The sequence below is a fragment of the Rhinolophus hipposideros genome (assembly GCF_964194185.1).
Source record: "Rhinolophus hipposideros genome assembly, chromosome: 11".
Classification (NCBI taxonomy): Eukaryota; Metazoa; Chordata; class Mammalia; order Chiroptera; family Rhinolophidae; genus Rhinolophus; species Rhinolophus hipposideros.
Genome location: NC_138057.1, coordinates 7,368,523 through 7,394,381, shown reverse-complemented (window position 1 = coordinate 7,394,381; position 25,859 = coordinate 7,368,523). Strand labels below are relative to the sequence as shown.

Here is a 25,859-nt window from a genome sequence, read left to right as displayed (position 1 = left end):
TGTTTTACAAAACATTTTTTTATGATAAAAAGTAAGATACAGTAATTATAGAAACTTTGGAAATACAGATATTTTGAAGAGCAAATTTTAAATTACTCCTAGAAATAATCTATCTTAACTATTACGTCTCTTCCCAGGAATTTTTGCGCATACAAAATTAAAATCACATGGAACATACAGTTTTACACCTTGTGTTTAAAATTAATGTTCTATTGCCTTTCCCTAGGTCATCAAATATCTTTTTACGACATGATTCACAATTCACACTATTGGATAAACCACAATGAATTCAACAAACCCAGTGTTGGACACTCGGGTTGTTTCTAGTTTTTCACTGTTATAAGTAATGCTGAGACGAACCTAAATCTTACTTAGGATATATTCTTGGAAATTAAATTACTGGGTAAAAGGATATGAATTTTAATGTTTTGGCTACATATCATCCAGTGACTTCCCAGAAAAGCTTTACAAATTTGAGCTCCCACTACCAACGGCGCTCCCTCTCACCACTGCATCCTTGCCAACATTGCGTATTACGATACAGGCTTCGTTTGTTTTTTAAACAGAGCATGAGGAGGGGTGGGGAACTAATCTTGATAGTATTTGTTGTTTTAAAAAATCAGTTCCTAGCCATATCATTTTGGAAATTTCAGCTGGGACATATCTGCCAAACAAGTTATTTTCATGTTTCCAAGACCTTAAGTGTTAACAGTCAGCTTGTCTGATGCAGGTGTTATGACTACTATCTAGGAAACTATGTCTATTTTAAACATTACTCAGGAATTATTTATAATCCCTTATTGCACCTTCTGAGTCTATTGAATGTCCTAGTGGCTTGGCTACCAAAGTAACTCATGCAGTTTTGGGAAACCACCCTCCATGCACTGGTCAAAGGCCCAGGATGTGAATGTTTCTGGGAGGCCCTGGATTCCAAGGGGAAGCCTTGGCGTGCTGTTCCTTAAGACCTGCAATCTTAGTTGACCCTTAACTGTTACAGCCTTGAAACTGGTTTCCTTCCATCCCAACTGAGTCTGTAGTACTTTGTGTTTTAATGTTTTAAGGCTCAATCATGTACATTATAATGATAACAGCCGCCTTTTTATAGGTGTTTTAATTGAAACTTTGCTTAATTGAATTTGATTAAAAACTGAATTTATGGGATTTTAAGTGAGATGCCATACTTAGAGAACATAGCACAGTGCTTCACATAATAGTAAGCACTCAGTAAATTTTAGTGGTTGTAACTGTTAGAATTCCCTCAAGAATTGACACTTAAGGAGATGTGGGGGCTGAAAGAGCCCTCCTGGCAGAGGGACTACAACATTTGAAAGTCCAGAGGGGGTGAAGAGCCTATGGCCCTAATGGGTCCCAAACAAACTAGTGAGGGAAAGTCAGTCCCAGGTAGGGGCTGCAAAACTGGTGGGCCTAGGCTTCATAGCTTTGGGCACTAGTTTGGGCTTCATCGAAGAGTAATTGGGAGCCGTAAAGAGCCTTAAGCTGAGGACCAATCAGATTTGTATTGTTAAAAAACTATTCCAGTTGCCTCTGGAGAGTGGATACGGGGACAGCCCTTTGAAGGGTGTTTGGCCATAGAGTAGGTAACCAGCACTGGGTATGTTACTAAAGCTCCGTGTGTCCCCGTTTACTCATCTATGACACAGATTCAATAATAGGACCTACCCCATAGGCTGTGGGGATTACATGAGTTGCTATTTGTAAAGCGCTCTGAACAGCTCGTGGCATGTAAGTGTTTTAAGTGTTTGTGAAATAGAATGCCCAAAGTCTAGTGGCAGTGGGTTAATCACTTCCAGTTCCGGCCTTTTTTCATCTACCTCTGACTCTGAGCCCTTGGCTGCCTAGTTTCCAGATCGAGCTCAGCCTCCTCCCTCCCCCTGCCTGGTGGGCACCTCCACATGGATGTGGCATGTGGCTGGCCAGGCCTAGCTGGGCTTTCCTTCAGCAGAACACCTGCGTGGCATTTCACACAGGGGGTCAGGCCTCAGTCTCAGCTTGCTGAGAGTACCACGTGCTTCCTGCTGTGGTGAGCTAAGCAAGGTCAGTAAGCACTGCCCTCCGAAGGGTGGTTACTCTGCCTGTCATTTACCTCCCCTGGTTTGCTGACCTTACACAACTGCTTGCTGGCACCCAGACTGCACTTGGTGTTTGAAAATAACTGGGAGATGAACTCTCCTGGGGCTATTGTCAACTCCTGTTTGCTTTCCGTATTTATAAAGGACGCCTTTGAACTGAAAGGGAAAAAGTCAGATAATATGCAAGTGGCTTCCATCCAGCTTTTTCTGTAACTCTAGTAAGGAGCCTTTCAATTGTCTTATGCCTTACAAAAAGCTCACTTGAATGCTGTAAATTTCCCGTTTTTCTCCCTCTCCAATGGATTTTTGTCAATCACGTTATACATGTCACTGGATTTTTTTAAATCATGAAGATCTGCTTGCTAAGTATTAATGTTTCACAGCTACTTTGTTAACTTACTGTGAACTTTTCTAAGTTGAAAACAGTAGTCAGGATCTCATTTAGGGTCAGCAGTGTCTACACCTAACAGTGCACACCAGATCCGGGGAAGAATTTTCCTCAACGGGAGAGACTCCTCCTCTAGCACTGCGGCCGGGAAGCGGGGAGATGGCGCAGAGGCTTCCTTGGTGTTCTGATGCTTTATTAGCTTTATTAAGTTTCTGGTGGGCAAAATTTTTTCATTTTATTTTATATCTTTTTTAATATGTGCAATAGTTTATGATAAAACTGAAATGAGTGCCGGGATGAGTTAGTGATATCCACCCTGGGTATAACTGCTGTGTTTGTGTGATGTCCTGGTCTCATGCGGTCTGTCCTGGGCTGAGGTGACAGAACCCCTTCCCTACATACTACTGTCCTCTCTACACATTTGTGTAGGAAGTCACATATGTTTATATGCACATACACAGATTCCTTTTATCTCGTCATACGTACTCACACAATGCAATGCAGGACTTTAAACAAAGTAAAGTGATTATTTCCCTGTGAATAAAATAAAAACCACTGGGTTGTACTCTTTAAAGGGGTGAATTTTATGGCATGTGAATTATATCTCAATAAAGCTGTTAAAATATTTCCAAATACAACATTTTTTCAAAAAGTAAATATTTTTTCCTGATTATAAAAGAAGTACATACACATATAGGAAACTGGAAAATGAATGTATTAAAGTAGAAGAAAGAAAAAATACATATACCCATAATAACACCACCCTAGAGACTGCCAACATTTGGCAATATTTTTTTTCATTATTTTTTCATTCCTATGTATGGATTATTTTGATATTGATGAGATTGTTTTTATGTATAAAATTTTGCATCTTCCTTTTTTGATTTAACATTTTAATATAACCATTTAAAATGCTGTTACAAATTCTTTATAAATATTTTAATGCCTTACAGTGAGCCACTGTGCGAGGGCATTATACATTATATGTTAATCATTCCCAGCTGTTGGACGTTGCTCACTATGAAAAATAACACTGTAATGAACATCCTTGAGCAGAATCCCCATTATCATATTTGGATTCATTTCCTTAAATGTATGCCAGATATATTAGAAATTTTTAAATACATATTCTCAAGTTGCTTTCTATAAGGCAGGCCTCTATCAACCTATCAGACCTCTTTGTTTAGGTTATAAACCTCTGGGCAGATGTCGCCCTGGCAGGCCAAGCGTGGAGGTGGGTTGTGGGCTGTTACACCCGCTCACACTCTCTGTGGGTGCCCGAGTGGGGTTCACAACAGTGCTGATAGGTGGATTCTCGTTTATATGAGTGTTCTTCCATAGCTCAGAGTACCTGTTGCAGAGAACCCAGATTAGCGTTAGGTATTCATGACCATAAAATCTTTCATTTATTAAGTGAAAAAGTAGTATGTTGATGTTTAAATTTACCCTTTTTGATTATGAGAATGAACATTTATCTGTGTTTCTTGGGTATTTGTATTTTCTCTTATGAGTTATCTGTTCACACTCATTTTTTATGCTCAGTGTTTATCATTTGGTATTTTGCACATTAATTTGATTGCATGTGATCTGTATTATTTATTGTCAGTATTTTTCCTAGTTTGAGCTTATATTATTTTTTGAAAAACAAAAGGTTTTATTTTTATTTACAACAACCAAAGATTTGCTCCCTTGATTTTCAGTTTACAAAGTTCTTCCCCATTTAGACACATAAAAAGTATTTATATTTTCTTTTTGTTTATTATTTCATTTCATTTTTACATTGATCTACTTGAATTTATGTATATTTTGATGAATAACATAAGGTGAGAATCCATTTTTTTCAAATAGTTTTCCTAGCACTATTTATTACATAATCTTTCCTTTCCCTAGTGATTTGTGTGTGTTCCTTGTCATGTATTTAATTATCGTATCTACTGTGATAAAAATATTTTGCTGAGTTTAAGACCAATAAAGATCACATTCTTAATATGGTTAAAGCACTGTTCATTCATTATAGACTTTTGTTCCACTGTTAATAAATGTTTAAATTGACTTATTTTGAATGTAATAATTTTAACACTAGCATTTCTTTATACCTTGAATCAAAGTGAACTGGATATTTGGAAAAATTAAGATTACTCATTTCATAGAGACCATCTCATTTACAAATGACCCAGATTCAAGGCATTATACTTAATAGGTGCTTGTGTTCGATTTTAAGACTGTGTTTCTTTTTTTGTTTATGTTTTTTAGGAGTTGTTATCACACATACTTTCATCATTCAGATGTGATATGAAAGAAGTTGGTCTTTTTACTCAATGTCTTGGGTATGCACCTGCAGATTACTATCCTGGTTTGCTTAAAAATGTGAGTATTTTTAATTTCTTAGTATTGAAATTTTCATTGGTTATTGTATCATCAGCAAAAAGAGTAAATGGAAATATTTCACTTCTCCAGGAGAGATGTTTAACTTTTCTATGTTTATCTCTTCTTACCTTGGGTGGACTTAACGGCCATGTAAGGAAGAAATGAGAGATTATGAGAAGGAAGAAGAAAACCAGGAGAGGTTATTCTAAATCAACCAACCTCTTTGTCTCTTAACACATTTCATTTATTCTCTCAAAGATTTTTGGGAGAGAGATTTCCTTAACCAATGTAAACATAGCCTTTTACTGTTAGACAAATTTTGTATTTAAAATAACCTGATAGGAATTTTGTGTCAAAGCAAAAAATTAAATAACCTTGTAAATACTATTCTATATTCACATCTTAGTATTAAAGCTATTTTCTACTGCCTTAAATTTTAGATAAATTCAATAAATGTTAATTTATGATCTTAACATAGCTCTTCTAAAAGGTGTTATGAGACTTTTAATGTTTGTTAACTATTCTGGTCTTTTGGAAGCTTTATACATGAATAGCATGTTTTAAAATAAAGAATTAAATTAAGAAAGAAAAAAATAAGTAACTCTAGCATGGTTTTATTTGGTTTAGTTTTAATTCTTAGGAAATTAATGATCTGTTCTATTGTTGATTTGCTGAAACAGGAATTCGGAATAACAGACGGCAAACATAAAATCCAAATTATTAGTAAATGTAACGTGGCACTGCTTTTTTTCACTTTGACAAAGTAAAACAAGGAAAAGACGGGTGGAAGAGGGTAGGGAATCTCAGCGGAAATACCACTCACACCAAGAAAAATAGAACTGATGTAATCCTGTTTGCTGTGTGAGTTAACCTGTAACTGATTTTGCCTTACAGATGGTTTTATCATTAGTGTCTGAACTCAGAGAGAATCATCTTAATGGATTTAACACTCAAAGGCGGTAGGTGTCAAACTAAACATCCCTCTTCTCAGGTTTCGAAATATGTCATTTCGATTATGAGAGAAAAAATTTGTAATTCTTAGGAAATGCATGTTCATAGTTTCGATTATATGCTGTGTAGAAAGATTATTTTAGTGGAACACATGGTAAATTGGTGAGTTTTATCAAACTTTTTAAAATCACTAGTCTCTCAGCTCTCATAGGGTAGTAATAAATCATGTGATGTCTCTTATGCACCCATTGAGTTAAAAGCCTTACGTATACAGTAGGGAAAACAATAGAAAAAAGGACTTAGCTCAGCGTATATGTGTACAATTCACACATACAATCAGGATATTTACAAGGCAACAGATAATTTGATGTGCACATATGACCTATTTTAAGAAACATAGTATTCTAAAATTTAGACTAAACAAATCAAATAGAGTCAAAGTAAAAAGCAATTAATCACATTACAGAATGTTTCTTCACTATGAGAAAGAATTCAAAGTTGTTTTCATTAGTGATCATTTCATTTTTAACAAGTCATTAAGTAAGAGAATCTGGGGACCAAGGGCACATTGTGATTTTTTTGTGTGTGTGAAGTCGTTGCCAATTAAAGCTCTATCAGAAATGGTGTTTGCCCTCAGCCTTTGCATGTAAGCCTTAAAGTAAACTATAAAATTCTTGGACAAAAACACGAGAAAATCTTCATGACTTGATTTGGAGTGATTTTTTTTGGATATGACACCAAAACAATAGAAAAAAAATCAAAGATGAATATTAACACAAAAATCTTCAGCAAAATACTAGTAAACCAAACTTAACGACGCATTAAAAAGACTATGCACCACGACCAAGTGGGGCTTATTCTTTTTTTTCTTTTTTTTAAATTTGTTTATTGGGGTGACAATTGTTAATGAAATTACATAATTTCAGGTGTACAATGCTGTATTATATCATCTATAAATCCCATTGTGTGTTCACCACCCAGAGTCAGTTCTCCTTCCATTTCCATATATTTGATCCCCCTTACCCTCATCTCCCACCCCTCAGCCCCTTTACCCTCTGGTAACCACGAAACTATTGTCTGTGTCTATGAGTTTTTGTTTCTCATTTGTTTGTCTTGTTTTTGATTTATATACCACATATCAGTTAAATCATAGGGCTCTCTGCTTTTTCTGTCTGACTTATTTCACTTAGCATTATACTCTCAAGATCCATCCATGTTGTCACAAATGTTCCTATATCATCTTTCCTTAACGCCAAATAGTATTCCATTGTGTACATATACCACAACTTCTTTATCCATTCATCTATCGAAGGACATTTTGGTTGTTTCCATGTCTTGGCCATCGTAAACAAAGCTGCAATGAACATTGGAGCACACATGTCTTTATGTATAAATGATTTCAAATTCTTTGGGTCGATACCCAGGAGAGGGATGGCTGGGTCATATGGTAATTCAATTTGTAATTTTTTGAGGAACCTCCACACTGCCTTCCATAGCGGCTGCACCAGTCTGCATTCCCACCAACAGTGTATGAGGGTTCCTTTTTCTCCACAGCCTCTCCAACACTTGTTGCTATTTGTCTTGTTGATGATAGCCACTCTGACTGGGGTGAGGTGATATCTCATTGTGATTTTTATTTGCATTTCTCTGATGATTAGTGATGTTGAGCATTTTTTCATATGTCTATTTGCCATTTGTAAGTCCTCTTTGGAGAAATGTCTCTTCAGGTCCTCTGCCCATTTTTCAATTGGGTTGTTTGTTTTGTTGTTGCTGAGTTTCATGAGTTCCTTGTATATTTTGGATATTAGAACCTTATCGGAGGAACTGTTTACAAAAATCTTCTCCCATTCAGTCGGTTGTCTCTTTATTTTGTCGATGGTTTCTTTTGCTGTGCAGAAACTTTTAAGTTTCATATAGTCCCATTTGTTTATTTTAGCTTTTACTTCCATTGCCTTTGGAGTCAAATTCATAAAATGCTCTTTGAACCCAAGGTCCATAAGTTTAGTACCTATGTTTTCTTCTATGCAGTTTATTGTGTCAGGTCTTATGCTTAAGTCTTTGATCCATTTTGAATTAATTTTGGTACATGGTGACAGATAACAGTCCAGTTTCATTGTTTTGCACGTGGCTATCCAATTCTCCCAGCACCATTTATTGAAGAGGCTGTCTTTCCTCCATTGTATGTTTTTAGCTTCTTTGTCAAAAATTATCTGTCCATATTTATGTGGTTTTATTTCTGGGTTCTTAATTCTATTCCATTGGTCTATGTGTCTGTTTTTCTGCCAACACCATGCTGTTTTGATTATTGTAGCCCTGTATTACAAGCTAAAGCCAGGCAGTGTGATACCTCCAGCACTGTTCTTTTTTCTTAAGATTGCTTGGCTATTCGGGGTCTTCTGTGGTTCCAAACAAATCTGACGATTTTTTGTTCTATTTCTTTAAAAAATGCCATTGGGATTTTGATGGGGATTGCATTGAATCTGTATATTGCTTTGGGTAATATGGCCATTTTAACTATGTTGATTCTTCCAATCCATGAGCACGGAATGTTTTTCCATTTCTTTGTGTCATCTTCAGTTTCTTTCAAAAATGTTATATAGTTTTCAGCATATAAATCCTTCACATCCTTGGTTAAGTTTATTCCAAGGTATTTTATTCTTTTTGCTGCAATTGCAAAGGGAATTGCTTTTTATATTTCTTTTTCTGAGATTTCATTGTTAGTATATAGGAATGCAATGGACTTTTGTACATTGATTTTGTAGCCAGCAAGTTTACTGTATTCATTGATTGTTTCTAACAGCTTTTTGGTGGAGTCTTTAGGGTTTTCTATATATAGCATCATGTCATCTGCAAAGAGTGGTATTTTAACTTCTTCATTCCCAATTTGGATGCCGTTTATTTCTTTCTCTTGCCTGATGGCTCTGGCAAGGACTTCCAACACTATGTTGAAAAGCAGAGGTGATAGAGGACAACCCTGTCGTGTTCCTGAACGTAGAGCAAAGGGCTTCAGTTTTTCATCATTAATTATGAGATTAGCTGAGGGCTTGTCATATATGGCCTTTATTATGTTAAGGTATTTTCCTTCTATACCTATTTTATTAAGTGTTTTAATCATAAATGGATGTTGTATCTTGTCAAATGCTTTTTCTGCATCAATTGATATAATCATATGATTTTTGTCCTTTATTTTGTTTATGTGATGTATCACATTGATGGATTTGCGGATGTTGAACCATCCTTGTGCCCTAGGGATGAACCCCACTTGGTCGTGATGAATAATCTTTTTAATGCATTGTTGTATTCGATTTGCTAGAATTTTGTTTAGGATTTTTGCATCAGTATTCATCAGAGATATAGGTCCATAGTTTTCTTTTTTTGTGTTGTCCTTACCAGGTTTTGGTATCAGGGTAATGTTGGCCTCATAAAATGAGATAGGGAGTACTGACTCTTCTTCAGTTTTTTGGAAGAGTTTGAGCAGAATTGGTATTAGATCCTGTTTGAAGGTTTGGTAGAATTCACTAGTGAAGCCATCTGGTCCCGGACTTTTGCTTTTGGGAAGGTTTTGGATGACTGATTCAATTTCTTTACTGGTGATTGGTCTGTTTAGATTTTCCAGTTCTTAGTGGTTCAACCTTGGAAGGCTATATGTTTCTAAGAACTTGTCCATTTCTTCTAGGTTATTGAATTTGGTGGCATATAGTCCTTCATAGTATTCTTGAATGATCCTTTGTATTTCTGTGGTGTCAGTGATAACTTCCCCTTTCTCATTTCTGATTTTGTTTATTAGTGTCTTCTCTCTTTTTATCTTAGTGAGTCTAGCCAAGGGTTTGTCGATTTTATTAATTTTTTCAAAGAACCAGCTCTTTGTCACATTAATTTTTTCTATTGTCTTTTTGTTCTCTATTTCATTGAGCTCTGCTTTGATTTTTGTTATTTCCTTTCTTCTGCTGACCTTGGGTTTCACTTGTTCTTTTTTTTCTAGTTCTTTGAGGTGTAACATGAGGTTATTTATTTGGGATTTTTCTTGTTTCTTGAGATAGGCCTGTAATGATATAAATTTCCCTCTTAAAACTGCTTTCGCGGCATCCCAAAAATTTTGGTAGGATGTATTTTCATTGTCATTTGTTTCTATGTATCTTTTGAGCTCTCCTCTAATTTCTTCTTTGACCCAGTCGTTCTTTAAAAGTATGTTGTTTAATCTCCATGTATTTGTGTTTTTTCCTGCTTTCTTTTTGCAGTTGATATCCAATTTCAAAGCTTTGTGATCAGAGAATATGCTTGGTATGATTTCAATCTTCTTAAATTTGCTGAGGCTGATTTTGTGTCCCAATATATGGTCTATCCTTGAGAATGTTCCATGTATACTAGAAAAGAATGTATAGTCTGATGTTTTAGGATGAAGTGCTCTATATATGTCAATTATGTCCAATTCATCTAATGTGTCATTTAGGGCTGCTATTTCGTTATTTATTTTTTGTTTGGATGATCTATCCATAGCTGTCAATGATGTATTTAAGTCCCCTAGTATAATTGTGTTTTGGTCAATTTCTCCCTTTAGTTCTGTTAGTAGTTGCTTGGTATATTTCGGTGCTCCCTGATTGGGGGCATAAATATTGATGACTGTTATGTCTTCTTCTGGTATAGTCCCCTTTGCCATTATGAAATGTCCATCTTTGTCTCTTGTTATCTTTTTCACCCTGAAGTCTGAAATCTGATATCATTATCATCTGATATCATTATGGCTACACCTGATTTTCTCTGGGTACCATTTGCTTGAAGTGCTTATTTCCACCCTTTCACTTTGAGTCTATGCTTGTCCTTGTAGCTGAGATGTGTCTCTTGTAGACAGCATATGGTTGGGTTTAGTTTTTTGATCCAATCTGCTACTCTGTGTCTCTTTATTGGTGAGTTCAGTCCATTTACATTTAGGGTGATTATTGATACATGAGGATTTCCTGTCATTCTATCTTTAGTTTTCTGGTAAGGCTGTGTCTCCATTGTTTCTTTGCCTTTTTGTTGTTGTCTATTATTTCTGTGTGGTGGTATTCTATGATGTTTCCCTCTGTTTCTTCTTTTATTACAGTATATATTTCAGTTCTGGATTTTTTTTGAGTGGTTACCCTTAAGATTATGTAAAAGAAAGTTTGATATTTAGAGTATTCCATTTTCTTCAGCATGCTTACTTTCTCCATTCCCATATTCCGGTTCAGGCCTTTACGCTTCCCCTTTTTATGTTTCGGTTGCCACAAATTGTCCCTGTTGATGGTGGTTGAATAGCCTCCTTTAGTATTTCTTGTAGTGCAGGTCGTGTATTAGAAAATTCCCTCAGCTTCTGTATGTCTGGAAAGGTCTTTATTCCTCCTTCATATCTAAAGGATATCTTTGCTGGATATATTATTCTTGGCTCATGATTTCTGTCTTTCAATAGTTTGAATATTTGGTTCCACTCCCTCCTGGCTTGTAGAGTTTCTACTGAAAAATCTGATGATAATCTAATGGGCTTTCCTTTGTAGGTTATCGTCTTCTTTTCCCTGGCTCCCTTGAGGATTCTTTCTTTGGTGTTAATTTTAGACAGCTTCAATACAATGTGTCTTGGAGAAGGCCTGTTGGGATTGAGGTAATTAGGTGTTCTATTTGCTTCTTGGATTCGAGGATCCAGTTCTGTCCACAAATTTGGGAAGTTCTCATTAACACTTTATTTGAGTATATTCTCTGTTCCCTTCTCTCTTTCTTCTCCTCCTGGTATGCCCATTATTCTTATATTGCTCTTTCTGATGGAGTCAGAAAGTTCTTGTAGAGTTCTTTCATTTCTTTTAAGTCTCAAGTCTCTTTCTTCTTCTATCTGTGTAATTTCCAGGTTTCTATCTTCGATGTCACTGATTCTTTCCTCCATCTGGTCAACTCTACTACCTAAGCTGGTTATTTCATTCTTAATTTCTTCTATTGAGTTCTTAATCTCCAGAAATTCCATTTGGTTCTTTTTTAAAATTTCAATCTCTTTCGTGAAATGCTCATGTTGTTCTTTGATTGAGTTTCTGAGTTCATTAAATTGCCTTTCTGTGTTTTCTTGCATCTCTTTGAGTTTTTTCAGAACTGCAATCTTGAATTCTCTATCATTTAAGTCACGTATTTCCATATCTTTAAGTTCCTTTTCTGGAGACTTTTCACTTTCTTTCTGAGCTGTCTTGTTGCCTTGGTTATTCATGGCAATTACTGATTTATTATTTCTCTTCCTAGACATCTACAGGAGTGGCTTCTGCAACAGGTTGATAGGAAGAGGTCTTTCTTTTGTTTTCCAATACTTGTTGGAAGAATGTTTTATTTTCTCTCTGACTGCAGCCTTTTTTTTTTTTCTCTGACACAGTAGTGCTATATTTTCTCTGTACTTTTCCAGCTTCTCACACAATGGGGGGATTCCCTGGGAGATGCGCCTCTCCTCTGTTAACAGTTCACCTGGGTCATAGGGTGCCACATCCCCTGGGGGTACGGAGTGCTTTTGAAGTTCCAAAGCTTTTTCTGCACCCGATTCAGAGCCCGTATGTTTCAGCAGTTCTGTTTACTCCTGCAGGGATCCGCCCAGATAGGTGGTGCCAGGGGCAGGGTGAGTTTTGAGAGGTGGCCCAGAGCAATGGCGGCGACTACCACCACGCCGGTCCTGCTTCCACAGCTCCCTCCCCTTTGCCGGAACTAGTTGGGCTGTGAATCTGTTTCTGCGGTCCACAGTTCTCAGAACAGCAAAAATCCTGTCCTTTTGATCTGACTCTGCTACTTTATCGCTTCTAGCACCTGGCAGGTGGGGGCTGGGTGAGCTCTGGGAGAGTAGGGAGGGGCGGCTAGTCTCAGTGCCTAAGGCTTCCGTTCTCTGCTCGGCCGTGAGGGCTTAAACCACAGTTTTCAGCCTTCTTCCCTCAGTCTTTGCTCCGAGGTCTCTGCCGTGAGCGTTGGGTTCAGCCGTGTTATATGCTGCCCCCTCAGCCCTGTGGGCCATAAGCAGAGCCCTAGCAGTCCGAGCTCTTCCCTCTCCCACAGCTGTGGTACTTCCGGGATGCAGCGAGCTCGGAGCACTGAGCTAGGTCTGCGTCCTTTGCCCTCACGGCTCCGTCCCCGCACTTCTCCCTTCCCTCCTCCCCCGCTCGCGCGATTCGCTCACCTCGAGGTGAGTTCAGTAGCGGACCTCTTCGTCTTGCCTGTCTGCTGTGCAGTGAGTCCTTTGTGGAGTTATTGTTGTCCGATTCGTTGTAAATTCCAGGGGAGCTTTACAGAGGCTCACCTCACGCCGCCATTTTGATCCGGAGCTCCGGGATTTATTCTTAACATGCAAGTATGGTTCAATATACAAAAATAAAATCAGTGTAACACACCATATTAATAGAATGATGGACAATACCACATAATTTCAATGGATACAGAAAAAGCTATTTAATAAAATTCAACACCCTTTCATGATAAGACCATTTCACAAACTAGGAATATCAGGGTACTGCATCAACATAATAAGATCATATGCAAAGAGCCTATAGTTAACATCGAACTCAATGGTGAAAGACTGAAAGCTTTCTTTCTAAATCAGGAACAAAGCAAGGATACCCTCTCTCACCACTTCTTTTCAACACAGTAATGGAAGCCTTAGCCAGAACAATTAGGCAAGACAGAGAACTAAAAGACATCCCAATCTAAAAGAAAGAAGTTAAATTATCTGTTTGTTGATGACAAGATCTTAAATGTAGAAAACCCTAAAGATTCACAGAAAAACTGTCAGAACTAATCAATCAATTCAGTAAAGTCGCAGGACACAAAACCAACGCTTGAAAATCAGTTGCATTTCTGTACACTAACAACAAGCAACCCAAAAAGGAAATTTAAAAAACAATCCCATTGACAGTAGCATAAAAAAAAACCCAAAATATTTAGGAATAAGCTTAATCAAGGAGATGAAAGACTTGTACACTGCAAACTACAAAACACTGCTGAAAGAAATTGAGTATGACACAAATAAGTAGAAAGGTATTCTGTGTTCATGGATGGGAAGACTTAATGTCCATACTACCCAAAGCAGTCTATAGATACGATGGAATCCTATCAAAATCCAAATGGCATTTTCCTTTTGCAGAAATAGAAAAAAAAATCCTAAAATTTATACAGAACCTCAAAGGACTTCAAATAAACAAAAGTCTTGAAAAGAGAAAACTGGAGGCCTCACACTTACTGATTTCAAAACATATTTCACGATAGATGATTGGATAAAGAAGATGTGGTATATATAAACAATGGAATACTATTCTGCCATAAGGAAAGATGAAATAGTGACATTTATGACAACATGGATGGATCTTGAGATTATTATGCTAAGCAAAATAAGTCAGACAGAAGAAGTTGAGAACCATATGATTTCAATGATATGTGGTGTATACAACTGAAAACAACAAAAAAAAATAAACAAATGAAGAAACAAAAACTCACAGACACAGATAATAGTTTACTGGTTACCAGAGGATAAGGGGGAAGAGGGGTGGTAGATGAGGGTAAAGGGATCAAATATATGGTGATGGAAGGAGAACGGACTCCGGGTAGTGAACACACAATGGGATTTATAGATGATATATTACAGAATTGTACACCTGAAACCTGTGTATTAGATTGGTGCAAAAGTAATTGCAGTTTTTGCAATTGTTTTTTACCTTTTAAACCGCAGTTACTTTTACACCAACCTAATTACTAACAATTGTCACCCCAATAAACTTTAATTAAAAACAAAACTACATATTTCAAAGCTACAGTCATCAAAAGTTTCCTACTGGCATAAACCCAGACCCATAGACCCATGGAAAGAATATCGATAATATGTCATTTCTTATGTAAAATTTTAAAACACTCAAAAACAATGTATACTTATAAAGTATATATTAAACTAGACCAAAGAGCCTACACTAACTTCAGGGAAGTCCTGACTCCTGGGAAGTGGAAGAGGAAATGGGATGGGAGAAGGATGTTCCAACTGTATTTGAAACATTTTATTTATTTAAAATATCAAATAGAAATATTAATAAAATGTTAGCATTATAAAATCTGGGCAATGGGTACACACACAGTTGATATTGCTATAATTCTCTTTCTATACGTCATCAGTATTTTATAATTAAACTTTTAAAAACTAAAATATTAAAAACTAAAATATAGTGTTACCCAGTAAAATATTGAAAATGAAAAGATAATAATCATAATAAAGGGAATTTTTCCTGCCTCAGGGTCATTTTGAAAATAGTAGGTGTAGTTCATGAAAAAATAATCATCTTTACTCAGCCGAAGATTGCTTAATATTTGTTACTCTCGGCCCTATTTTTTGATCTTTATTCACATCTTTTTGTACTCTAACCATTATTTAATTATACTGGTCTCTTCAGACTCTTTCCTCAGAGGTATCTGTGCTTTTCGTTTTCTTACCCGCAGACAGGAGAAGACAGCAGTTCAGAAAGGCACCTAAACACCACTGACCACAATTAGGAGAGCCGATGGAACATGGTAGCTGATGTGCTATTTATCGCTGAAAAACTTCCATTTGTGCCACATTGGGTGGGGGCAGGTTCATTCCTAAATTCAAGGCTGCTGCTTCTTTAAGGACGTTTATTTTTCAAAAACAATCTGTACAACTTCCCTGGTGCAGAGCAAAGTCTACTGAGGAATGTCCATGCTTGCACCGCAGCTGCCAGTAGCAGCAAGGATAAAATGGCAGTTAACTTGGTTTAGTAGTTTAGGGCATTCTTAGTCAAAGCAAATCTATGATGTAATTAGTAAACTTCTTAACTGAATTTACCAAGAATATGAGCTGCCTGTGCTAGTAGAATGTTCTCTGCACACGGAGGCATCTGATACATGCCTCCTTGGCTCTGTCGAATGATTTACTATGGCGTCCTTTTCCTTTTGGAAAGAATTTTAGAATTCAGCAAGATAAATTTCAGGTATTTTTCTAAATATGTCGAGCCCATACATACTGGGGGTGCCAAAAAAGTGTATACGCATGACTTGTATTCATCTTTTGTTATCGATATATATTGAGTATAACAATTTTAATACAGTTTTTTCCTTAAAATGTGTATGCATATTTTGGGCACCCTCTTTAGTTTTCAGGGAAATTCAACCTCTTGGATTAAGTTCAATTATTCTTATTAGAAGAATGAATTTAAAAAGCAATTTGAGGCCTAACGTACTTTTTGAGTCTCTTTATGAGCTTTTAAAGTCCTACTTTTAAGACCTAAAGCCAGGAAGTTCTGTTCTCCATCCATAAAAGAACCTGGATCAGTAAAAACTTGTGTGAAACTCAGAACTATTAAGTCCACAGTTCTCTAGTGAATTATAAATTCAACCAAGTGTTCTATTGTCTCACATAAAAACTGATTTCATTTCATGAAATCAGTGGAATGGCATCATCATAATATTTGAAAGAGCTGCCAAACATGCTGGGCCATTATAGTTGTTGCTGTCCTAAGTTATAATAATAATTAAAATATGTATCAATAATATATACATTTCTCCTACATACCTGAAATTATCTGTACATTTTTAAGATTTAAAAATCAAAACAGTTTGAATCAGAATACAGCATAGGGGGCAAACTACTTTATGGTACAGTTAAATCCAGATATTCCCATTATTTATGAAACTTGAGTTTTATCATTACTTTCCTTCCATGAGTATGACAATAAATGTTCAAGAAGCCAAAAGCCTCCCAAACTTAAGCACCATATAAACAACGCATATAAACAGTAATGTTTCTCTGTGTTGTTTTTTTAAATAAAGGACATCCATACATTTTTTCACTTTTCACTACTCAAATGATTAAAGTTTATTTCAAAAGATTCAAAAGCTTTGTAGAAAATGTAGAAATTAATCGTACAACTTTGATGCATAAATTGTCAGAGGAACTAAAAAATAGGAAAATCTGTTTAGTTTTCCTTTGCATTATTTTTAAAGGCCTGATATATGGTCTTGCCATAGCATTTTAAATAGAGTTTCACTTGCCACCAAGTAAAATCAACAATTGATTGACAGAATATTTACATTCTCTCTGGTTCTTTGCTACAAACTGTCTAGAAGGAGCGACATTCTAGACTCTGAGCATCATCAGTTTATCTTGTAGTTCTGTGGTTTGCTGCAGATGGTTTGGCGGCTTCAGTAAACCACACGGAAAGGATGTTTCCAGCAGTATATGGTTACCGTTGAGCCTTCTGCAGTTGAATTCTTGTGCAAAAATCTTTTGGAAGTGCTACTCTGGCAATCGATCAAGACCTAATGCTTAGTGTAATCCAGTCTGGAAGGTGTTGCATAACTTCGGTTGAAGTTGGATCTCCATGCTCTGGCAGGCTTCAGACCAAAAGAGGGAGCTGTGAAAGCTGTGAGCACTTTGAAGCCCTTCAGAAGATTATCAATTGGCCTGCCTGTATTTTGTTAGAACCAAGAGCCTCCTAAGTTAACATAAGACTTTAGAATTTTTCAGGAAAATTATCTTGGACCTGTTTCAGCCTAATTGAGAGATACAATCTGCAGCCCATAAGCTTCATTGCTTGATAAATGCCCTTGTTGTCGAGGTTGTCTCTTCCACCCTCCCAGTCACCAGTGATAGACTCTGATTGTCCTCCTTTTAAGATGAGATAAAAGTTGCACTTAGTCTTTTAAAGGGGAGGACTGAAGAATCAGTGTCGGAGGGAAGATTACCACCTACTTCCCTGCTCCTTCAGAGTTCTGGATTTATCATGAGTACACACAGTGCTCAGGCATATTTTTCAATTTCTCAAACATTTGTAGAGCCCTTACTCTATGCAAAATATTCTGCTAGAGTCTGCAAAATATATATATGAAAGAGTATTCTACGTCATACACAAACACAACTTTTCTTGCCCACCCGGTGAACTCATGTTCCAAAAATTTAAGGTATTTACAACTCAAGTTCAATCTGTCTTTTTGTTAACAACTTTGATGATGGACTCAGAAAGACATTAATTTTAGGTCTAAGACCACTTTGATAGTGAATTAGAGAAAGATGTTAGAGCACTGTGGAAGATAAATATTATTGAAGAGACTCGGTTATTTAGGAAAATGGTAAAGAACAAGAATTGAATTTTAGAAAAGGTGAATATTTGAGGAGAAAAAACAAAGTGTTTACACGTAAGGAAATTATCATTGTGTCGTTCAAAAAAAATCACCTCTGAGAATTTCACTGTTGATTATCAAGAAAATAATGCAGCTAAACTAATAATTTATAGGACTTCAATAAAATATAAACCTTAAATGTAATTCTATTACATCTCTTTAAAATATTCAGATTATTACTAGAGATAGATACTTAGTTCTGTGGACTGCTACTGAAGTAATGTAGATCAGTGACTTCAAATTATACTACAGAGCAACAATAATCAAAACAGCATGGTTTTGGCAGAAAAACAGACACATAGACCATGGAACAGAATTGAGAACCCAGAAATAAGCCCACATATATATGGACAAATAATTTTCAACAAAGGAGCCAAAAACATACAGTGGAGAAAAGACAGACTCTTCAATAAATGGTGCTGGGAGAATTGGAAGCCACGTGCACAGGAATGAAACTGGACTGCTATCTGTCACCATACACCAAAATCAACTCAAAAATGGATCAAAGACCTAAACATAAGATCTGAAACAAATTACATAGAAGAAAACATAGGTACTAAACTATGGACCTTGGTCTTAGAGAGGATTTTATGAATTTGACCTCAAAGGCAGGGGAAGTAAAAGAAAAAAAAAAAAAAAGAAAGAAAAAAACCACACGAATGGGACTATATCAAACAAAAAGGCTTCTGTACAGCAAAAGAAACCATCAACCGAATAAAGAGGCAACCAGCTGAGTGGGAGAAGATATTTGCAAACAACACCTCCAATAAGGAGCTAACATCCAAAGTATATAAAGAACTCAAACAACTCAACAACAAAAAACAAAGAATCTAATTAAAAAATGGGCGGAGGACCTAAACAGACCCTTCTTTCAAGAAAACATACAAATGGCCAACAGATATATGAAATGCAACTCAAAACCACAGTGAGATATCACCTCACACCTATGAGAATGGCTATCCTCAACAAGACAAGTAATAAGTGTTGGAGAGGTTGTTTGGGGGGAAAAGGAACCCTCATACACTGCTGGTGGGAATGTAAATTGGTACAGCCAGTATGAGAAACAGTATGGAGGTTCCTCAAAAAATTAAAACAATTACCAAATGACGTAGCAATCTCACTTCTCAGTATGTACCCCAAAAAATCTGAAAACATTTATCTGTAAAGATATATGTACTCCAGTCTTCACTGCAGCATTATTCACTGTGGCCAAGACATGGAAACAATGAAAGTGTCCTTTGATAGATGATTGAATAGAGATGTGGTATGTAGACACAATGAATACTGCTCTGCCATAAGAAAAGATGAAGCACTGCCATTTGTGACAACATGGATGAATCTTGAGATTATCATGCTAAGTGACATAGGTCAGACAGAGGAAGTCGAGAACCACTTCATCCTCCATCATGATGATGCTCCGTGTCACACATCACTTCTGATGTAATTTCTGTCAAATAAAAACATTACGGTGTGTCCTTTTCCACTTATTCTCTGGATCTGGCACCCTGCGACTTCTGGCTCTTCCGCAAAGTCAAAATGACCATGAAAGGAAAACGTTTTGAATCGATTCAGGACATCAAAGCTGCCATGACAGCACGACTAAAGACACTCATGAAAGAGTATTTCCAGAACCCTTTCCGAAAATAGCAAGAACGATGGGATAATTGTGTTCATAGTGAGGGGGAACATTTTGAGGGGGGGTTAATAGCAATGTGTCTTTTACTGTAATAAATTTTTTTAAAATTTAAATATTCACCATATATTTTGATCATACCTCGTATAATACTTTAAAATGAGGGCATTTGATGACCCACAAATTATGAGAAAGGCTTAAAATGGTAGTAGTGGGATATTTTTGAAGGAAAATATCACAGCCCAAAAAACTTGCAAGAAAAGACGACTGCAACAGGTAAAAGTGACTTTGCCGGTGGATTCAAAGAATAAGAGGATACCTGGCAGCCAACAAGAGAACTTGTTGGACTGTTGCAGTAATTGCAGCCGCCGGCTTGGCCCTCATGCATCCTTTTCTGTATCTACTGTCCCCAGATGAGACAACAGAGATGTCCTGCTTTCAACAAGAAGGTGGGAGGACACTGTGGAGGAGAAGCAAACAACAAATGGCTATCAATTCCCAGTAGTTTTGGGGTTGCTGTTATGATCAGAATGCTCAGAATTTACATTTTTCCAGGGAACTCTTATTGGCAGCCTAAACGAGCATTATCTCCTGACCCTCCCACAAGCACTTGAGACAGGCTGCATTAAACAGCATTCATAGAGAGGCTAATGTGGAATCCCAAATTCCAGAAAGAGCAAACAGACAAAAATCACTCCTGGAAAACCAGCACCATAAGGAAAAATGAACCAAATGCAACAAACAGAAGAGACAATTAAATGCATTTCTTAGGATAAGCAAGTGGATTTTTAAAAGAAGGAATAATTAATTGTCCTAAGAGTAAGTAATAAGAAGAACTGTCAAATCCTCGAAATGGGAATAAGTTTTTTTTTTTTTTAAGAGGGGGCTTATGGGAAAAGAAGAAAATTCAGTAAACAGGCTGAATAGGACATACAGCTGAATAGCAAATAATGACTTTAAGATTGAGGCAAGTAGTTCTGCTAAGATATAGTACAAAGGGACAAAGAAATGGGAAAGTAAGAAAAGTTTTTTTTTTTTCCTTTTTTATACAAAAGATCAAATCAGAACACCAGGGAAGATGGTGGAGTAGGAAGTGCCAGAAATCCATCTCTTCACCTTGACAAAAATTTTACTGACAGAATCTGTCTGATGTAACTATTTTGGAACTTTGCAGCTATTTGAAGGCTCGCAGCTTTCAAGGGGAAAGCTTGGCCAGTAAATTGTTACTATGTTTCAGCTGTTATCATGGTAAACACTACCCATCACCAAGTCCCTAGAAGCATGGCAGGCAGGTCTACCTGCTCTCCTAGACCGGCTTACAGGAACCAGGTGGGGCAATGGTGATGAGTTTTGGTGTAGAATCAAAGGAAAATATGCACAATAAATGAGCAGGCTATTAAAATACTCCTGCCTTTTTAAAGTACATATCAGTGTAGGGCTAGACTCTCTTCATATACTTCAAACAAAACAACAGAAGTAAATACTAGCATCCTGCTGTCTTCTTTCAGGCAGTAGAGAGATTTGCAAACAGGTAAAACAGTGTCACTCTTTTCACTAAATAGATTTTTTTGTTAAGAAAAATATTGTTTAACAAAAAATGTTACTCATTTTAATGTCTCATGGGTTTATTGTTTCTTTTAATGAGTTAATAAATATTTTACGTCTCTTTTCATTTCAGACATGATAAATATTGATAGCTATAACCTGAGAAACAAAGCTCTTTGGTGTTTTCAGTAATTTTTACGAGTTTAGGAGTATTCTGAAACCAAAAAAATGTCGAAAAACTGCTCCCCTGTAGTGAAGATCACAGCCATCTTGCCCTACCCATGCACATAGAGCTCCCTACTACCTTTTCGTTCCTGACTCTTAAATAGGAGCTGGCAGATAGCGGTCACCAGATATTTAAGGAAATCATATTAAGCATGTAACATAAAAAAGTAGAAACCAATAAAAATAAAAAGATTAATCAAAAGAAGAAGTCTCAAATTAATATAAATGTCCCTGTGAAAATAAAAGGTAATATATCCATTAATATTATATCCATTAAATAAGAACAGGGTGCTATGTTTTAAAATAGGGAACATCCATAGGATGAAAAAAAGTTTCTGGAAATTAATAACGAGAGAGTGATAATAAAAACCATAATAAAAGGATTGGAAGATAAAGGTGAACAATTCTTTCAAAATCTAGAGCAAAAGGTAGACCAAGAGATGAAAAATTAAAAAGAAAGACAGAACTACCCAGGAAGTTCAATATCCAAAAAATGGAGTTCCCAGAGAGAACAGAGAAAAGAATGGGTAGGAAATCATCAAAGAAATAATTCAAGATAACTTTCCTAACTTAAAGTCCACTAAGAATAAAATAAATTCTTAGTGGACAATGAATAAAAATAAATCCATACCAAGACACATCATTGTGAGATTTCAAAGAGGATATTCAAAAGCTGCCATGGAGTAAAAACAAGATCCAAATGCATAATAGCATGGGACTTCTCAAGAACTGGAAGCTGAAAGACAATAAAACCACACTTTCACAATTCTGTAGGAAAATCACCAGAATTCTATACTCAAGCAAAGTATCAAGTGTGAGAGTAAAATAAAATATGTTTTCAGACATGCTAAGTCTCAAATACTTTACCTCTTATGTACTTTTTCCTACATAAGAATGAACCAAGAAAGAAGATGTGGGATCAGGAGAGAAGTGAAGGAAACTCCCAGGATGGAGATCCCAAGATGATAGAGAGAGAGAGTAACAAACAACCTGTCCAGATTGGAACAGATTAAAAAGTTCTAAGAAAAATTTCTTTAGGAAGATGAAAATGAAAAAATGACAGATATGTCAGAATATATTTCAAGGAGGTTATACACTTGGGTGGGAGTTTGGAGTTAAAGTAATCAGTACAAAGAAAAAGGAGCAAACAAGCCAAATAACAGTCAGGAAATTAAACCAAATTAAACCAAATTAAACTCAGGAAAAACAATATACTGGATATCTAAAGAGTGAGTTAGGTTTGAAAGTGGTTTCCTCTGAGATCAGAAAATGGGGGTGGGAGTGCTCTTGCAAAAACTACTGTTTTTCATAAGCTTTGAAAAGCTATTTGATTATTTAAGGCAGTTGCATCTGTAAGTTTGATAAAAATAAAAAAATAAGTTAAAAGCAAGTTAAAAAAAAAAAAATGCCCCAGGCTCTTACAGTAGTCTACGAAAGCCTGCTTCCTGCTTCTTCCTCCCCTCCTACACGTGATCTCCACCTGGGCCTCCTTGCTCGGTGCAGATACTCAGGACCTTGGCATTGGCTTTGTATCTGCGGCAGCATTTTCCTCCCAGGTATGCCCTTTAGGTCTCTGTTCAGATGTTCCCGCCAGTAAACCCCTGCTCTCCTTAATCTCTCAGGGCGCTTTACTTTTCATCATGGCACTTGGTATCACCTGGCATTTTATTCTCTCCATTACTGGGCTTTGTCTCTGCTTTTGTGTTTCAAATACCACAAACAGCCTTGATTATAGTAATGGTTCACAAAACATTTATTGGATGAATAGGACTGATATATACTAATTTAAAAACATTCACTGAAGAGGAAATACAAGTGGGTAACAAATACTCAATCTTGAAAGTTGTCAGGAAAATGTAAATGAAAGCAATGGGATAATTTTTGTCCAGATTCAAAATAAAATACTGTTAATATCACTGGCAAGAGTGGAAAAGTAAACTGTAGTCTTTTGGGATGCAATTTAATATGCAGATAATCACACTGGGCATAGATAAGGCGTGTACAACAATACTGCTGCAGCAGTGTGTATAATAGTAAACAGCTGAAAACAACCTCAATGCCTACAAATAGAGGCGTGGTTACATTACAGCACTCATGTATTTTTTAACAACTGGCAGCAAGTAAAAAAATGAGGGACATCTATGTTCTATATTGTGATTCCATTTGTGTTTCATAAAACAGAAGACTAAATGTCTACATTTATGATTACATATGAAAATACCTAGAAAAAGATGTAGCATACATTTCAAACTTTCATTTTATCTCTAGTTGCTCATTTTTTTGTTTAACATCTATTCCTTGAGCACGTAGTATGTGTAAGGAATTGTCGAGCGTGCTAGGAACAGCAGTGAGAGAGAGAGGGCATTCACAGTGGGATGGGGATTTAACTTGATACATTACATTCTGTCCAGTGGAGCTTTCTGCAGTAAAGGACAAATCTTGTGAATCTGCACTGTCCAATACTGTGAGCTACTAGTCTCATGTTAACTGTTGAACACTTGATGTATGACTAGTGTAACTGAGGAATGGAATTTTACATTTTACTAATATTTTATTTAAATACATTTAAATTGCCATATAGGCAGAATGTTACCATATTGGTCAGTGCATTTATATGGGATGGTCAGGGAGGCCCTCACATAAAGGGAGAGGAGACGTATTTGGAAAGAAGGAGCTAGCCACGTGTTATGTGCAGAGTGAACAACAGGACCTCATTGGTGTAGCTGGAAGCCTGTAAAGCTGGAACAGAACAGGCAAGGATAAGAGTAGAGGAAATGAAGGAGAGAAACGGAAGGGCGCCCCACCATGGAAGGCCTTGGTGGCTAGTATAAGACTTTACTACTTCTCTGGGTGAGGTGGGAAGCTATTGCAAGGCTTTGAGCATACAAATGAAGTGATGTGAATTTTTAAAGAGTTGCTGGAACTGTTTTGATGATAAACAATGGGGGGCGGGGAGGACAGAAGCAGGGAGAAAGTTAGGAGGCTCCTACTTAACCCAGGCTGGAGGTGGTGGTGAGTGAGGGGATAGTAATGAAAGTGCTGAGAGGTGGTCAGGTAAAATGACAGTATTTACTGCTGGATCAGATAAAGGGCAGAAGAGAAAGGGAGCAATCAAGAATGGGCTTCAAGGCTTTGGACTTGAGCAAGTGACATAGGGAGCGCGGGGAGGAGAGTGTTTGGGGAAAGAATCAGGAGTTCTGTTTTGGGCATGGTAAGTTGAAGACAAATATGTGGGTCATAGAGCAAATTAAGCCTGAAACATCGCTAGAGGCAAAAAGGACAAAACTGAAGTTGTCCTTCTTCAGGCACATCCTGAGAAGGCAGGGTTCTTTGGGAAAGATAATGCTGGGAAGAACAGGAGACAGCAGGAAGAGAGGAAGACCAAATATGAGATAGATTGGCTCCATAAAAGGAGCTGAGCAGGACTTTTGAAGACAGGACATCATGGACATCACTCATTCATGGGGTCACCAGGGGTCAGAGCCGACTCACTGGTCCATAACACACAAGTTGGTGGTGCCCATAGTTACTTATGCCAGAGTCCTGACAATGAGAGGTTTTAAAATGGGAACTGCAGCTAAAGCGTTTCTTTCTAGAGAACTGAGTAGAAGAGCATTCATAGATGGTAGTAGGGTAGCCTCCTTATGTGAGGGACAGAACAAGTAACTTGTCATCAACCTTTTTAGCATGAACATTTTATGTCTTTAATTACACGTGGCTCTAAGATTTGGCTAATTATTTCTTACTTGTTCCATAGAATGGCTCCTGAACGCATAAGGTCCCTATCACGAGTTTGTGCCCCACTTATTACTCTGCCAGATTTCAAACCGCTGGTGGAAGCTCTGCTCACCTACCATGGACATGAACCTCAGGAAATGCTCTGGCCGGAGTTCTTTGATGCTGTGAATGATGCCTTGTTGCTGTAAGTGATGTGCATTCACCCTGTCACCCAACTTTTGTTTTTTCATCTCTTAGAATACTTCAGTTTGTTGGAAAAGCAGTTTTCGAATGTTTTCATCTCAGTACCCACTTTACGCTCTTAAAAATTATTGAGGATCCCAGTGAGCTTTCTAATTAACACGTGGGTTATATTTGTCAATATTTATCATATTTGCAATTAAAACATAAGTTTTAAAAATATTTTTTATTTAAAAATAACAATAAATTGATTGCATGTTAACACAGATAGCATATTTTTATGAAAAACAACAACCTTTTCCAAGCAAAAAGTTATCTAACAAGAGTGGCATTGTTTTACACTTTTGTAAATCTCTTTATTGTCAGACTTAAAAGAAGACAGCTGGGTCCTCATATGTTTTTATATTCAGTCTGGTGTGATATGTTGTCTTGGCTGAAGTATATGAAGAAAATCCAGCCTCACACAGATATGGAGTTAGAAAAGACAGAAATATTTTAATAGCCAGCTCAGACAATTGTGGATATTCTCTTTGCATACCTCACCAAAATTTGAAAATGGTGGTTTTTTTAAAGTTTACTTCTGATGTGGAATCTGAAA

General features: G+C 36.8%; 1 protein-coding gene across 2 annotated transcripts in view; it reads left to right on the top strand.

Moving 5' to 3' along the window:
* The window catches only part of FANCC (FA complementation group C), a 256,980-nt gene that overhangs the window by 165,980 nt on the left and 65,141 nt on the right, over positions 1–25,859 (top strand). For both annotated transcript variants that reach the window (XM_081066807.1, XM_081066808.1), the window contains 3 exons: positions 4,732–4,845; positions 5,740–5,804; positions 25,101–25,265. In XM_081066807.1, the coding sequence (XP_080922933.1) occupies positions 4,732–4,845; positions 5,740–5,804; positions 25,101–25,265 (344 nt within the window). The remainder of the gene's footprint in view (positions 1–4,731; positions 4,846–5,739; positions 5,805–25,100; positions 25,266–25,859) is intronic.